This window comes from Pseudonaja textilis, chromosome 13, assembly GCF_049901715.1.
Source record: "Pseudonaja textilis isolate UNSWEBS1 chromosome 13, rPseTex1.2, whole genome shotgun sequence".
Classification (NCBI taxonomy): domain Eukaryota; kingdom Metazoa; phylum Chordata; class Lepidosauria; order Squamata; family Elapidae; genus Pseudonaja; species Pseudonaja textilis.
In genome coordinates this window covers 14,047,040-14,062,852 of record NC_142002.1, presented here as the reverse complement: position 1 = coordinate 14,062,852, position 15,813 = coordinate 14,047,040, and the positions used below count along the sequence as shown (strand labels likewise).

The following is a 15,813-nucleotide window of genomic DNA, read 5'->3' as shown; positions in this document are numbered from 1 at the left end:
AAGAAAAGTACCAATTTTGGAGAGCACCGATGGCTGTCATTTCAGTTTGGCTGTTCTGCTTTCATGAGGTTAGTCTAGTGGTTAGAGCTCTGGGGCATTAAATATATAAATATACCAAACACAGTTCCTCAATTTGCCAAAGGCAGCCACCAAGCTTTAAAGCACAAAAGATTGTCTTAAAGTTGATGTGGATTTCATGTGCCCTGCCCTTCGTGAAGGCGCTCTGGTTAATTTGCAGGCAAAGGTCTTGAACTGAGAACCATGCATCAATTAGCCGGGGAGGAAAAAAGAAAAGACAAGAAAAGAGGTTGCACTTTAATTAATATTTTAATCCCGACGTTAACAGCCTTCCTGCCAAGTCAGCAAGGCTGCATATTCTATTTTGCCATCCTTGTGATTCAGCCGGGCTGACAGTTGTCACCTACTTCCAGAAGAGAAATCCCACTTGTGAAACGAGCACCAAAAAAAAAGAAAAATTAGCAAATGTCACCATGTCGCTGAAAAGTTTTAATCAGGGCTGTCATGTAGCAGTTTTTTCTGTCAGCAAATACAAAAGGACCTTTCAAGTTGAATCATTTTCTCAGACTTCGCCAGCATAGAGAATGTACATAAATGGAAGAATCAGTTTGCTAGCCGAGGAGTCTGGAGAATGGAGAGTCAACCCGAGGCAATAGCAATAGTGCTTAGACTTATATACTGCTTTACAGTCCTTTACAGCCCACTCTAAGTTTATGGTTTTTTGCCAACAAAAACCTTATCAATGATCGCACCTCACAACTCGCGGGATTTTCAATTGCAGCACACGTTTCAAATGTTTGCTGTGAAATAACGGGCAATGATAGGAACCTCCCACTAGCACGACTAGATGCAGACTGAGCGGCGGACGCACAGACCAAAGATGGCCACGCTAGCTCCGCCCCTTCTTGCTACAGACGAAAACGTAATCTATTTTGTGGATCACTTTACAATGCTTTCCAGCCCTCCCTAAGCAGTTTACAGAATCAGCCTCTTGCCCCACAACAATCTGGGTCCTCGTTTTACTGACCTCGGAAGGATGGAAGGCTGAGACAACCTTGAGCCTGGTGAGATTTGAACTGCCAAATTGCACTCAGCTGGCAGTCAGCAGAACTAGCCTGCAATACTGCACTCTAACCACTGTGCCACCGTGGCTCTTCCTTTCTTCCTTTCTTCCATCCATCCTTTCTCCCTTCCTTCCTTCCTTTGCACTTAGCAATAGCACTTAGACTTATATGAGGGCTATCCACAAAATAGATTACATTTTTCGACAGAAAAAAAATGAAGTGTAGGGGAAAAAAATTATTATATACACTTGAAAGTGACACTTAAATACTACTTTTCAACATATTCACCGAACAAATTGAGGCACTTATTATAGCGGTGAACAAGCTTTGTAATTCCATTGTCATAAAATTCAGCTGCCTGAGATTTGAGCCAGTCAGTCATGCCCGCCCGCAGTTCCGCATCGTCGTCAAAGCGCTGTGTTCCAAGCCAGGTCTTCATCCTCAGAAACAAGTGGTAGTCGCTTGGTGCAAGATCGGGGCTGTAGGGCAGATGAGGAAAAATCTCCCACTTGAAAGCATTCAGGACTTCTCAAGTGCCGTAGTTCTGCCATTTTTAAACTTAATGCACCATTGGCACACTCCACCTTCAGTGATGATGTTGTCCCCATACACTTCACACAGTTGCCGAAAAATTGCCGGTTGCCAGTTTATGGTTTTTTGCCAACAAAAACCTTATCACTGATCACACCTCACAACTCGCGGGATTTTCAATTGCAGCACACATTTCAAATGTTTGCTGTGAAATACCGGGCAACGATAGGAACCTCCCACTAGCACGACTAGATGCAGACTGAGCGGCGGACGCACAGACCAAAGATGGCCATGCTAGCTCCGCCCCTTCTTGCTACAGACGAAAACGTAATCTATTTTGTGGATCGCTTTCCAGACTTCTCTAAGCAGTTTACAGAGTCAGCCTCTTGCCCGCAACAATTTTGGCTCCTCATTTTACCCACCTCGAAAGAATGGAAGGCTGAGTCAACCTTGAGCCTGGTGGGATTTGAACTTGAGCCAAATTGCAGGCAGAGGACAGTCAGCAGAAGTAGCCTGCAGTACTGCACTCTAACCACTGCGCCACCGTGGCTCATATGCTCATTTCCTCCCTCTCTTGCAGGTAAATCGCCTTGCGAGTTGTGCTCTGTCCCCCCATCCATCCCAGGCAACAGCCATGAAGTTTCGCCTCCTTACGGTTTTCGCACTGCTCTTTGCGATCTCCAGATGCTGGGCTGTCAGCTTTCCAGAAGATGATGATCCTATTAACCTGGTTGACTACCATTGTAAGTGAGCAGCAAAGCCGAACGTATTGTGAGATTGCCGTTTTCTTTGCTTCCTCCTTGCCGGAGGACGGCAATTCTTCCTTCTGTGAGCTGCCAAGTTTCAGGTGGACTTTTAATGGACTCTCTCTATCTACTGCAGCCAAAAAAGGAGGCAGGAAGCGCAAGTTTTTATTTATATTTTTAAGTTCAATTGGCTCTCACTGGCCATCTTTTATTCATTGATATTCAAGACATGCCACAAAGAATTTAGTTTAAGCCCTTCTGCTCCCGGTATGTACATCTAATCAATGCTGCTTATTGATTCTTCAGTTCCATCATCCTGACTGATGGCGTAACTTATGTTTACTTGCAGATTCCAAGCAATATCCAGTGTTTAGAGGACGTCCTTCAGGCAACGAATCCCAACACAAGCTGGACTTTCAACTGATGTTGAAAATTCGAGACACACTTTATATAGCTGGCAGGTAATTTTCCTGCAGTCCACTGATTAAATTAAAATTCCCCGTTCCCCTCCACCCCCTGTCCTCCATCTGCTACCTGGTTTTGCATTTCATCTATACACTTTGTCTTAAAATAATCCACTAGATAATTTCAGGGAAGGAAGGAGGAACTCAGCATGTGGAGACAATACAGGGAGAGGGTGATTTATGGTGCAGAAGAAAAGCTCTGATAGTGATCCATGCGCTTCCAGATTCTGTTTTTCACCAAGAACTTGATTTGGACAAACAATGCTTTGTATTGATGTAAGAGCTTGTGTAGAATGAACCTCAGAAAAAGTTTGCCAGCTGGAAACTAGGTCATACTTACCCTGATCAATGGATTGCTTTTGTGATTTGGGAAACCAGCCACCATTAACTCAGTTTGTATAACATGCTAAAGCCACAAAACATGGCTTAGCCAGCTCTCTCACCCACAGCAATTTTTGCCTGCTTCTGATTTCAGATGATACATAAACTCAGTTGCGTGGTTCAGCTCCCAACAGGCTGAGATGCAATTTTGCTGTCTGCATTCTTCCTTCTGTCTTTATAAGTTATCCTTATACAATCTGACAGAGATTGTATAAAGATAATTTATAAAGACAGAAAGAAGCAAAAGCGGATTAAAATGATCTATCAGAAGGAAACTAGAGCCTACGTTCTGATTGACAATGATCTCAAAGGCCAATAAGAGGCAACACAGCCCAGGATAACTTTTGCCCAACAGAGGTAGGAACAATCTTGTCCTTCCTCAAAGCACGACTTTATAAATATGATTACTCCCATCATAACATAGATTGAACAGGCCAATTACTCTTTACATCTTCCTTATTTCTTCTGATTGTTGATGGTTTTGCAATAGGTCACAATATCAAGTCAAGCTCAACCAAGTGTCCTCAACTTGGCTTGTTTCAAACTTTGATCCGGGGAGATGAGCAGGCCTAATTAAGAACAGATATTTGCTTTTTTAATAATGTTATGGAGGAACCGTGGGAGTTTAAATGGATCTTGATACTTGAAGTCAAAATATGGTTTTCAAAACAGGGCCGGGGAATGGGATATTCTATTTTTTACTCTTGTAAAGATATTTATTTGTTAGGTTTTTAATGTTTTAATGCTGGGAGCCACCCAGAGTCATTTGCTATGACATGGATGGCAAAAAAAGTAAATAAAAATCAATCAATCATCAATCAATAAAATTTCTGATATGTTTCTTTCTTTTTCTTCCAGGGACCAAGTTTATACAGTAAATTTGAATGACATTCCTAAGGGGGAAGTTGTTCCAAGCAAGGTTAGAAAATGCTGTAAATACCTTTTGTGGTTTGTTTTTTTTTTAAAAAAAACAAGCCTTCTTGGTCAAAGATGAAATTGTCTTATTCTTTCTTTTATCTGAACAGAAGCTAACATGGCGCTCAAAGCAACAGGATAGAGAGAACTGTGCTATGAAAGGAAAACACAAAGTAGGTTTGTCGTTTAAGCAAAATATTTTCGAAATTGAAATCGTTTAGAAGGTCATGTTGGATACTGTTTTAAAACTGCTAATGGACTAATCGATCTCTTTAACACTGCAAAAATCTGAATTTGGGGTAGGTGGGGCATGTGGACTGCTTGCACGGGTCCTTTTCAGACTGGTTTTTCACAGCAAAATCGAAAAGTCCAAATTAATATTCTTAAGAAATGAGTTGCACAGATTGATAGAAAGAGACCTTTCATTTACACTGAAATTGTAAGTGCTTTGTTAGCACCGGATTGTTTTTTTCCCCTCCTTATTTCCAGCTCACTGAGCACATGTTCAAAAGTAATATTTGCTAGTGAATAGTGATGTGAGCCATTCTCTCTTCTTCTTCTTCTTTAATTTAATTTTTTTTAGGATGAATGCCATAATTTTATTAAAGTCTTCGTCCCCAGGAACGATGAGATGGTGTTTGTCTGTGGAACGAATGCTTTTAATCCTATGTGCCGTTATTATCGGGTAAGGCCCAATGCCCAAACCGGTCAGATTGTTCCCTGCCAAAATTCAAAGAGCATCTTGGTGCCCTTCAAAGATTCCTTATCAATCTTAGCATTGTTCTTCTCATCCTATTTTGTCTCTGGAGAGATTGGAGCATAAGTGTTCGTCATTCTTTCCATGGCCAGTTCCTTCATTCTCACAACAATCCTGCCAGTTAGCAAAAGAAATGTGAACCAACCCACAACCCAACCATCTACTGAGCTTCATAGCTAACCGGTAATTGGAGATTAGAAATTAAACCTCCCTAGTCCAGTTTTCTAACCACCACTGTAGTCAAATCTTGATTTGACAGAGCATTTGGTGGAAAAAGTTCTGTTGAATTCAAAACATAGTTGTGCACCTCTGCCCTTCTGTATATGCACTAGAATATGTACTGGGCCTCTGGTGATTTGAAGGCCTTGGTGTCTCAGCCTCTATCTTGTCCTCTGGCCCATCCATAAGTTGACATCATAGCTTGCAGATTCACTCAAATAAACATAAGAGTCAGCAGTCAATATAGTCCAAAGGTTTTGATTCTTATGATAGCGGAAAAGGTGATTGCCATGAGACACACCTTTTAATATGGTAATATTAGTTAATTCTAATTAATTAAGTAATTTTGAACCTCAAGGAAGCATCTATCCATCATGGATGGTAATCTTGTGCGGAGGTGATATTCAAATTTTTTTACTACCAGTTCTGTGGGCATGGCTTGGTGGGTGTGGCAGGGGAAGAATACTATAAAATCCCTATTCCCTCCCCACCCCACTAACCTGCTTTCCAGCTCCGTTCTCCTGTGCAGGGCAACCACAGAAGACCCAGCCCATCAGCTGGGACTCAATGGGAGGCAGAGAGAAGAGATGGGGACAGGGCCAGTCAGAGGTGGGATTTGATGGTTCTCCGAACTACTCATAATTTCCACTACCGGTTCTCCAGAAGCTGTCAGAACTGGCTGAATATCACCTCTAGTCTTGCGGATGTAAAAATGCATCTGCTGTGTGGTTCCTTGAGCAGTATGTCTTCAGCACGGTAGGAGAGTTGACATCAGATTTAGGAGGGTCAGTGAAGCTGCAGGATAGACATCTCAATTTGGTTCCCTTCAGATGTGCTGGATTTTGACCATGCTGTTTAGAAGCTATGGAAGTTGAAGTCCCACATATCTAGAAGTACTACTCTGAGTAAGGCTTACATAGGAATACCTGATTTTTGTTGACCTGTTGACCTGGGGAAGCTGAACTAGCCTAACACCCAAAATGTATATCTCTTCTTCAGCTGAGTACCTTGGAGTATGACGGTGACGAAATTAGTGGCTTGGCCCGATGTCCATTTGATGCCAAGCAAACCAACGTGGCTCTCTTTGCTGGTGAGGCCCTTTCCTTCAAATGGACCATATTGATAGGTGATACAAAAGGGGAAATGAAAAGGCCTATGACATCACTGCGTCTTTGTTTTTTTGTTTTTGTTTTTAAATGCTAATGAACCTTTTGTGGAATTAGGAACTATTTTGTAAGCCCAGTTCTCGATTCATTCACTCTTGTTTTGCTTGATACTCAAATTCTAAGAGCTGCGAACCAGAGTGAACTCCAAAAGACCTACAGTTCAGATTTGTTCAAAAGACCAACCAGACTTTCTTAATTAACTTCAGCCATCTGAATGAAGTGGGGAGCAGGGGTAAAAAATAAAAAAAACCAACCATTTTCCTGCTTCTGTAGCGAAACAGCTGACCTCTTGTAAATCACCCAGAGATTTTGATCAGGCCCCCCGCAAGCGCTCTTTTGATGAACTATTTACGTGAGAAAACAGCTCTGTGGTAACAATAAAGCTTTCGCATTTCCTAGAACTGTTGCTCTGTCCTACGAGCCACTTTTTTTCACAGCGCTCTGATGAGCCTTCCAACTCTAAATTAAAAAGTATGAATAAATATATAACGTGATTGAGATAATGGCAGCGCGGGAGGGGCAGGGAAGAGCAGAAAGCAAACAGTAGAAATATATAAATAGCTGTTGAAGGAGAAGAGTGACACGAACGCTGCAGGAATAGAAGGCCGGCGACGTCCCTGTTGCGTCTGAACGCTTTTTGTGTGTTTCCTTTTCTAGATGGCAAGCTCTATTCTGCCACCGTTGCGGATTTTTTGGCAAGCGATGCAGTTATTTACCGGAGCATGGGAGACGGGTCGGCCTTGCGAACAATAAAATATGATTCCAAGTGGATAAAAGGTATTTCTGATGAAAGTTGAATCGCTACCTACAATTTTCCTCTCCCCCCACCCCCATATATAGATTTTCTTCAGTAGTGGGGTTCAAATTATTTTACCACCGGTTCTGTGGGTGTGGCTTGGTGGGTGTGGCAGGCGAAGGTTACTGCAAAATCCCCATTCCCTCCCCACCCCACTAACCTGCTTTCCAGCTCCGTTCTCCTGTGCAGGGCAACCAAAGAAGACCCAGCCAATCAGCTGGGGCTCAATGGGAGACAGAGAATAGACAGAAGCGGGGCCAGTCAGAGGTGGGATTTGCCGGTTCTCCGAACTACTCAAAATTTCTGCTACCGGTTCTCCAGACCCGGTCAGAACCTGCTGAATTACCACCTCCGCCTTTCTTCCCAAATTAAGAGAATTGAAGTACACATTTATGGCTCGTAATGATTCTTCCTCAACAACCTTTCTGAATATTTGAATTTTAGTCTATTGTTTGCAGGCATCCTAAATTGGAAGCATGCTTTTTGGATTAATAAAATGGGGAGGTATGTTTCCCCTCCCCCCAACAAGTCTGGGTTCTCCCCACCCCTTGTGGGCCACTTAGCAATCAACAGCTCTTAGACAGCCTGCCAAGAACAGCTATTCTAATTTCCTCTCTCTGTTACCCTCAACCAGCAGGCAGAAATGTTGGTGTTTTAGGTGGTTTCTTTGATGAAATTAAAACTTTCAACAGCTGGAGTTTCATTTCTTCATTTCCATGTTTGAATTGTGCTCCGAATGGATTTGTGCTTAGGTTTCAATTTGTATTCCGGTGTCTTTAAAAACTAAAACCAAAAAAACCCTGTGCTTTGGAGTTTTGCTTCTAGATTCTAGGGAATCGTAAATCTCTAATACTGTCATAGCCTTTGCATACTTTTTTATAGGGAGATATTGATTTTTTTTAATGTTATCTCTTTCCACCGCTCCTATCTTCTTTTGCAATATTTTTTTTTTTTAAGAGGGAGGCTAAAAATAAAGTAAGTTGTGGAGATGGGTTGTTTCATCATTAGCCAACTTGGAAAACATATTTGGCAAAAAATAGGATGTGGATTAAGTAAATAAGAATATTGATTTGTGGGTCAACTCTTAAGTGCTCATCCTTTTCCAGTTTTGGAAGTTTTCAAATTCAGAAACTCTCATCCCCAAAGAATCACTGCTTAGAGCAATGTTTTTCAATCTTGGCAACTTTAAGATGTGTGGACTTCAACTCCTAGAATTCCCCATCCAATATGCTGGGGAATAATCCAAATGCATTACAATCCAATTGCTGGCATGCCGGTTGGAGAATTCTGGGAATTGAAGTCCACACATCTTGAAGTTGCCATGGCTGAAAAAAAAAAACACTGGTTGGGAGAGTTGGCTGTTGATCACCCTACCATAGAATTGACCTCCAAGACTTCCATAGGGTGCCAAGTTAGGGGAAATCTGTTGCAAATTATGGCCAGTATATTTAGTGGAAGCAAGCCAGGTTTATAATGATCTGAGTTGGCTGGCTTTGACTAACTGGGTTCAGATGTAATTAGCATTTCAGCAATTAGCAATTGTTACATTATCCAGCCATCTCTGTGGCGCTATAACACAAGCAGCTTTTTATTCCCAGAGCTATGGCTGGGTGGTGCCATAAACCACTGGTGCAGAAATGCTGAATGCTCAGCTGTAGTTTTCCAAACACTCACAACTTCCATACTTCTCTCAGGAGATGAGAAGGGTTGCACAGTTCAGTGGAAGTTAGTCCCGTAATGATTGACTGTTTTTATTTATTCAGATAAAATGGAGCCAGTGAGTACAAATCAGAATTTTAGATTCTGTGGAGTTGTCTTCCCTTGCTAAATCTGAGAGTTCCCACTTTGAGAAGTTAGTCACATCTGGCATCAGAATGGAGCACTGAAACATTGAGCAACTAAATGCTGAAGGATTATATCACAATACAAACAGGTGTATCAGCACTAGGACTAGTAATGGTGGCCTGACTAAAAGCTTGAATAGAGGTCGAAATAAGAAATAGAGGGAATATATACACATCTTTATATAATAGAATAAAACAGATGGAAAGATTGGAGGTTGAAAGATGGTATTACCATGTATGCTCAAATAATATTGAGATTGGCATTAGAATAGCACATGGAAACACTGAACAACTAAATAATGAAGGATTATATCCCAATACAAACGTGTATTAACACTAAGATTACAAAAGTTTGACTAATGTAACAAATATTATTAACATTATTATTGTTGTTTGTATTAATGATAGCCAGATGCCACACTGTTCGTGTATTGATGTTGATATATATTTAAAATATATATATATATATATATATATATATATATATATATATATATATTTGTTTTCTGAGATTCTCGGGTATTTGTATGTGGATCTTTGGTTATTTGGGTTTTTCCTGCGTAAGATTGGAAGTATCTAGGAAACGTTTCGATGAAGTCTCATTCATCATCTTCAGGCTTGTGTCTTTGGCTCTGTGCTTCTCAGAGTGAAGCTTCTCACTCTGAGAAGAAGCTCACTCACTCTGTGCTTCTCACTCTGAGAAGCACAGAGCCGAAGACACAAGACTGAAGATGATGATGAATGAGACTTCATCGAAACGTTGCCTAGATACTTCCAATCTTACGCGGGAGAAAACCCGAATAACCAAAGATAGATAGATAGATAGATAGATAGATAGATAGATAGATAGATAGATATTGTGTGTGTGTGTGTGTGTGTGTGTGTGTGTGTGTGTATGTATATGTATATGTATATATTTATATATATATATGGTCTTCAGCTTTGTTCGGGTATTTTCCCACGTCATTATAGTTGCGCTTTTAAAGTTGTAGCAATGTTTTAAAGTTGTAGCAACCTTTAAAAGCACAACTATAATGATGTGGGAAAATACCCGAACAAAGCTGAATACCATACATGTAAGTACCCATGAAAACTTAAGATAGATAGATAGATAGATAGATAGATAGATAGATAGATAGATAGATAGATGAAAAAAAGAGAGAGAGAGGGAGAGAGGGAGGGAGGGAGGGAAGTTAGTCACAGAAATATCTATAGGACATCCTGATCTGTGAGTGAGCACTTTGGAAGCTCTTGATTACAGGTAATCCTTTAATCCTTCACTTACAAACATTTGTTTACTGACTGTTCGAAGTTACAAGTTACAAATAAAAAGGGACATGATCGTTTTTCACACTTAAAACCATTGCAACATCCCCAGGGTCATTGGTGGGATTCAAAAATTTTAGCAAAGGGTTCTCTGCCCAGTTGCTGGGTGGGCATGGCCATGGTGGGCGTGGCCTATTCAACCTACTGCACCACAGTGTGTGTGCGATTTTTGCCCTCCTCGGGCTCCGAAGATTTTCTTCAAGCAAAAACAGCCTCCCGGGGCTCCGAAGGCTCTCTGGAGGCTGGTAACAGTCTCGTTTCCGGCCTTCCTGAACTTCCGGAATGCCCATGTTTTGCCCTCCCTGAGCCTCCATGTGCGCCTTGCACTTACCAGCTTCCAATTTCAAATATAGGAATTGTGGGGAGTCCTGGGAGGGATGGGATGGGCGGGGCGGGGCCAGCCAGAAGTGGGATTTGGGGGGTTCTATGAACTGCACAGAATCTTAGCTAGGGGCTCTCCCAAACCCCTGTGAACCCCCATGGTCACTTGATCAAAATTCAGATGCTTGGCAACTGGCATGTACTTATGACAGTTGCAGTCTCCCGGGATCATGTGGCAAGCAAAGTCCAAGTGGAAGCCGGATTCATTTAACAACTGTGTCACTAACTTAACAACTGCAGTGATTAACAACTGTGGCAAGTAAGGTCATCAAATGGGGCAAAACTGTCTTGCTTAACAACAGAAATTTTGGGGTCAGTTGTGGTCGAAAGTCAGTGATTATCTGCAATTGAAGTACTTAATCATTATGGTACGTTAGCAAATTTCCCTGGGAGTAATTTCTTTTATTTCACACACACACACACACACACACACACACACCTTTTTAAAAGTGTTAATTGTAGATTTAAATGTCTTCATGTTATACATTGCATTAAAACCCATCAGAGCTAAGACCCCCCCAAATAATATTTTATTTTAAAATAACAACAGCCACAATTCCTATATACAGTTATCTGAAAAAGCTCCTGTATATTCAGTAGGAATAAATCTCTTAATCAAACCTGTACAGGGTCGTTCTATTAGTCTTGTATAATACTGAAAACATCGTAAATCAACTGAATGTGCATTTTTCTCCCCAAGAGCAATATTTTATTTTATTTTTTAGTGTGCCTGCTGCTAAGCATTTTTCTTGCCAGCCCCAATGCCTTGGCACACTGACAGGAAAGACCCACCAGTTGCAATATTTATGTCCAAGGTTTTCTGCTCCAAACTTTCAACATAGTACAATCCAAAGTTGTTGTTTTTTTCAATTTGGCCCAAGAATAAAGCCATTCTCCTCCTCCAACCAATCAACTCAGCAAATGAATGAAGCCATAGTAACAAAGACCTTGGAGCTGTAGTGCAATTCCTCAGGGGCAGAGGGATTTACAGTCGGGGGTGAGATTCAAATTTTTTAACAACCGGTTCTGTGGGCATGGCTTAGTAGGTGGGCGTGGCTTGGTGGTCATGTTATTGGCTGGGTGTGGCCAACTCAATATCACTCACATCGAGGCACGCATCTCCTCACCTGACCTCTCATGACTGTGGGGATGCTGCAACAGTTGTTAAGTGTGAAAAACGGTCATAAGTCACTTTTTTCAGTGCTATTTTAACTTTGAATGGTCACTCCATACAAGCAAAGTACCAGCACAGGAGGGGAAAAAAAACTCCAGAGAAGTTCCTGAGACAGGAAGTCTAGTCCTGCCAAGAATGTAATAAGGGTTAACGGAGAGGCAGTTTCTGTAAGCAACACCAGAATGTTTCCTTTCTGCCTTCTGTACAGGATTAGCCCAGTAATTTCTTCTAATGACTGGTTCTCCAAACTGCTTAGAATGTTAACAACCGGTTCTAGCGAATAAGTGCGAACTGGTAGAATCCCACCCCATTACCTGGCATTAAGAGTCTTACAGTTGCACTGGAGCCTGACTTCATCCATAGTTGGATGTCCTAAAGTGCTTTGAATAACCACAGCAAAGCTCTTGGCATCCATGTCTTTTGAAGCATCAACACAACTGGGTGTTTGTGCTATCAATAAGGCCCGAACAACTAGGAAGGGTCCTATTGAAACTAGCTGAAGGCTTAGTTGGTCTGTTCACACAAGAGTTGATGGCCTCTGGGAAACCACCAGACTAAATATGATACAGAAAGCTCATTTCCAGCAATCAGTACAAAAAGGTTTTCTACCTCTGGTCCTGAAGGATAGCTACCACCATCAGGACTAGCAGGTGCTGATAGTCTTCTCCTCCAGAAGTTATTTTTAATTCACTTTTGAGACCCTCTAAATCAGGGCCCTATCATTGTTAAAGTCCCTACTTCCAAATGAAGAAATATCTCTTAAGTACCCAATATCTCAGGGGCTGCCCCAAAGAAGAGGGAGTCAAGCTCTTCTCCAAAGCACCTGAGGGCAGGACAAGAAGCAACAGGTGGAAACTATTCAAGGAGAGAAGCAACTTAGAACTAAGGAGAAATTTTCTGACAGTGAGAACAATTAATCAGTGGCACAACTTGCCTCCAGAATGCTCCAACACTGGGAGTTTTTTAAAAAGTTGTTGGATAACCATTTGTCTGAAGTAGTGTAGGGTTTCCTGCCTAGGCTGGGGGTTGGACTAGAAGACCTCCAAGGTCCCTTCCAACTCTGTTATTCTATTCTATTCTATTTCCATGGTTTGCCTGAGTACAGAAGAATCACAAGTCCTGCTCCTGGAGTTTTCTATGTGCCAGTTAGGCAATGGCAGACATTTCATCCCCAAATATATAACTTGCACCCCCCAAATCCCTGGTATAGTCTCTTTCATTTCCAATAAAAATTGCTTCTGCGTGCCAAATTTGCAGGGAAAGTCCGGTTACTGAACCAAACATAACAGCAGCCGTAGATTAGATAAACCAATAATTGGATTCTCGGTTCCTGATTCCATTAGTCCAATGAGCTAGCATCACCTGACAGCAGATGACCAAGGTTCATCTGAGGACTTTTTCCAACCATTTCCAGAAATGATGGAGACTGAATCTAGGCACGTCGCTTTCTCCATTCACTCTGTAGTGTCAGGCCTACCCCAGATCAAGAATTAACGTGACAGGAAAATCATATCTACACTTTATTGAGGCTGTAGTAACAAGGATCTTGCAAACCAGTGTGTGCTTTACATTGTTCAGCTTTAGCTATATTTTCCTGGGTTTGGAGAGGGAGTTTTGTTGAAGGAAGGAGATTATATTATTAGTTAGCCTACTTAAAGGCTTATAAGGCAGTTCTGTCTCTTTCCCATCTCTTGAAAATAATGAGTAATTTAGAGTAGAAAAAAGAAGCAAAACAAGATGAAAAACACAAGTAAACAGAACGAACAAGCACCATAACATTAAGTAAATTAAATAAAATTCTCATTTTAATGATGGTGATATTAAAACCAATTATGTTTAGAGTTTTCCTTCCGGGGAGGGAGGGAGGGAGGGAGGAGGGAGGGAGGGAGGAGGAAGGAAGGAAGGAAGGAAGGAAGGAAGGAAGGAAGGAAGGAAGGAAGGAAATGGAGGGAGGGAGGAAAGAATGGAAAGGAAGGAAGGAAGGAAGGAAGGAAGGAAGGAAGCAAGGAAGGAAGGAAGGAAGGAAGGAAGGAAGGAAGGAAGGAAGGAAGGAATGGAAAGGAAGGAAGGAAGGAATGAAGGAAGGAAGGAAGGAAGGAAGGAAGGAAGGAATGGAAAGGAAGGAAGGAAGGAAAGGGAGGGAGGGAGGAAGAAAGGAAGGAAGAAAAGGGAGGGAGGGAGGGAGGGAGGGAGGAAGGAAGGAAGGAAGGAAGGAAGGATGGAAGGAAGGAAGGAAGGAAGGAACCAACCCAGCAGAGAGGATACCGAAAAAATATCATCACCTGTTCTAAGACCAGTCGTGGATTTAATCAGAATAATCCAACATCTGTTTTTTAGCTGTCTGAGAGCAAAATGTTTGGACTGCTCTCCTTTCCCTTGTGTCTTTCAGAGCCCCATTTCCTTCACGCCATCGAGTACGGGAACTTTGTTTATTTCTTCTTTCGAGAGATTGCTGTGGAACATAACAATTTAGGCAAGGTAAGACTAAATGCAGACGCTTGTTACGATAAGTGGCACGGAATCTCAGAGTTGATCTCTTGAGGCTTACAAGGGCATGAAGTGCCTTCTATTTGTTTCTACAAGGGTGGTATTTTCATACTTTGGCTTGCTGAAGAAGGCCGTGGCACGTCCCTCTTCCTTTCCCCTTTTTCTCTCTTGGTTGTGCCGCTTTGTTCTCAAACCAAGACCTCATGTTCAGTTATATTTTATTAAGATTGAAAGTCTAAGCAGGACCCCCAAAGTCACGGGGGGGGGGAATAACGGTTCTTCATTTTGTCTCCCTCAAAAGTCACATTTGTTCTTTGTTTTCCTTCCTCTATTATTTTTCCTTAACATGCCACACACAATGTAACTGTCAGTGTTTCAGTGAAACTCCCCATTTCATTCAGCACTCAGAAACAAAAGTTCATCCAAGTAAGAATTTGTTAAGGAAGTCATATTGGCACATCTGGGAAAAGCCGAATCTGGAAGTTCTAGGTTTTCCCTTCCCAATTGAAATTCAAAGATCCATTTCCCTGCACCCACTAGTCCAGCGGCTAACCTTTTGGGGCTCCTGTGCCAAAAATTGTGCACGCACTAGTGTGCATGCACTCATGTGCCAGCAACCAGAATGCAATGTGCGCCCCCCCCCCCTTTGCCCCCTGTGTATGCGCGCAATCTCCCCCCTCTGACCACCCTCTTACGTGCACTGCTCCTCACAGCTGATTTTTTGGCTGGTTTGAATCCTTTTTCGCCCTCCCAGGGGCTTGGAAAAAACCTCTGCAAGGCTTTTCAGGACAATTATAGGCCTGTTTTGTCACTCCCGGTATTACAGGAAGTGATGAAACGGGCCTATAATTTGGCCTGAAAAGCCTTGCAGAGGCTTTTTCCAAGCCTCTGGGAAGCTGAAAAAGGCCTCAAACCAACTGAAAAAAAAATCAGCTGTGAGGCGCACACATGCGCAGTGAGGTAAGTTTGCCTGTGGCTCGTGTGCTAGCGCAAATGGCTCTGCGTGCCATTGTGACAGGCATGCCATAGGTTTGCCATCATGGCACTAGTCCATCACATAGCCCAATCAACCATCGTCCCAACTGGAGACACTCCTCTCCAGGTGCAGGGTATCTTGTCCTTGGCTTTATGAGAAGAATGTTGTTGAGTCTAATCTTCCACCTCTCGATGAAATTCCCTCCTCCCAAATTCCCAGGCATTAAATATGGCAGCCTTGAAGCTTCTAAATAAAACATGGCTTCTGAGGCTGACAATAATACAACTGTAGCATTATTCACCTTCAATTTAAGACTGCAACCCTTTTTTCGTAAAACAAATGGTTTTGATGCCATTTGCAGCTCATTGTGAACACTATGCTTAAGTTTAAGAGTCAGATGGGTATGTCGCAGTGGTGAAGACACCAGGCTAGAAACTAGGAGAATGTGAGTTCTAGTTCCAACTTAGTTACAAAGCCAACTGGGTGACTTTGAGCTGATCACTCTCTTTTAGCCCCTGCAAGGAAGCAATGGCAAACCCACTTCCAAAATCTTGCCAAGGAAACTGCA

General features: G+C 42.1%; 1 protein-coding gene across 19 annotated transcripts in view; it reads left to right on the top strand.

Moving 5' to 3' along the window:
* The window catches only part of SEMA6D (semaphorin 6D), a 295,644-nt gene that overhangs the window by 256,740 nt on the left and 23,091 nt on the right, over nucleotides 1–15,813 (top strand). For all 19 annotated transcript variants that reach the window (XM_087941442.1, XM_087941441.1, XM_087941435.1 and 16 more), the window contains 8 exons: nucleotides 2,194–2,356; nucleotides 2,709–2,820; nucleotides 4,063–4,123; nucleotides 4,230–4,292; nucleotides 4,703–4,804; nucleotides 6,095–6,185; nucleotides 6,919–7,038; nucleotides 14,172–14,260. In XM_087941442.1, the coding sequence (XP_087797568.1) occupies nucleotides 2,248–2,356; nucleotides 2,709–2,820; nucleotides 4,063–4,123; nucleotides 4,230–4,292; nucleotides 4,703–4,804; nucleotides 6,095–6,185; nucleotides 6,919–7,038; nucleotides 14,172–14,260 (747 nt within the window). In that variant the 5' untranslated portion in view covers nucleotides 2,194–2,247. The remainder of the gene's footprint in view (nucleotides 1–2,193; nucleotides 2,357–2,708; nucleotides 2,821–4,062; nucleotides 4,124–4,229; nucleotides 4,293–4,702; nucleotides 4,805–6,094; nucleotides 6,186–6,918; nucleotides 7,039–14,171; nucleotides 14,261–15,813) is intronic.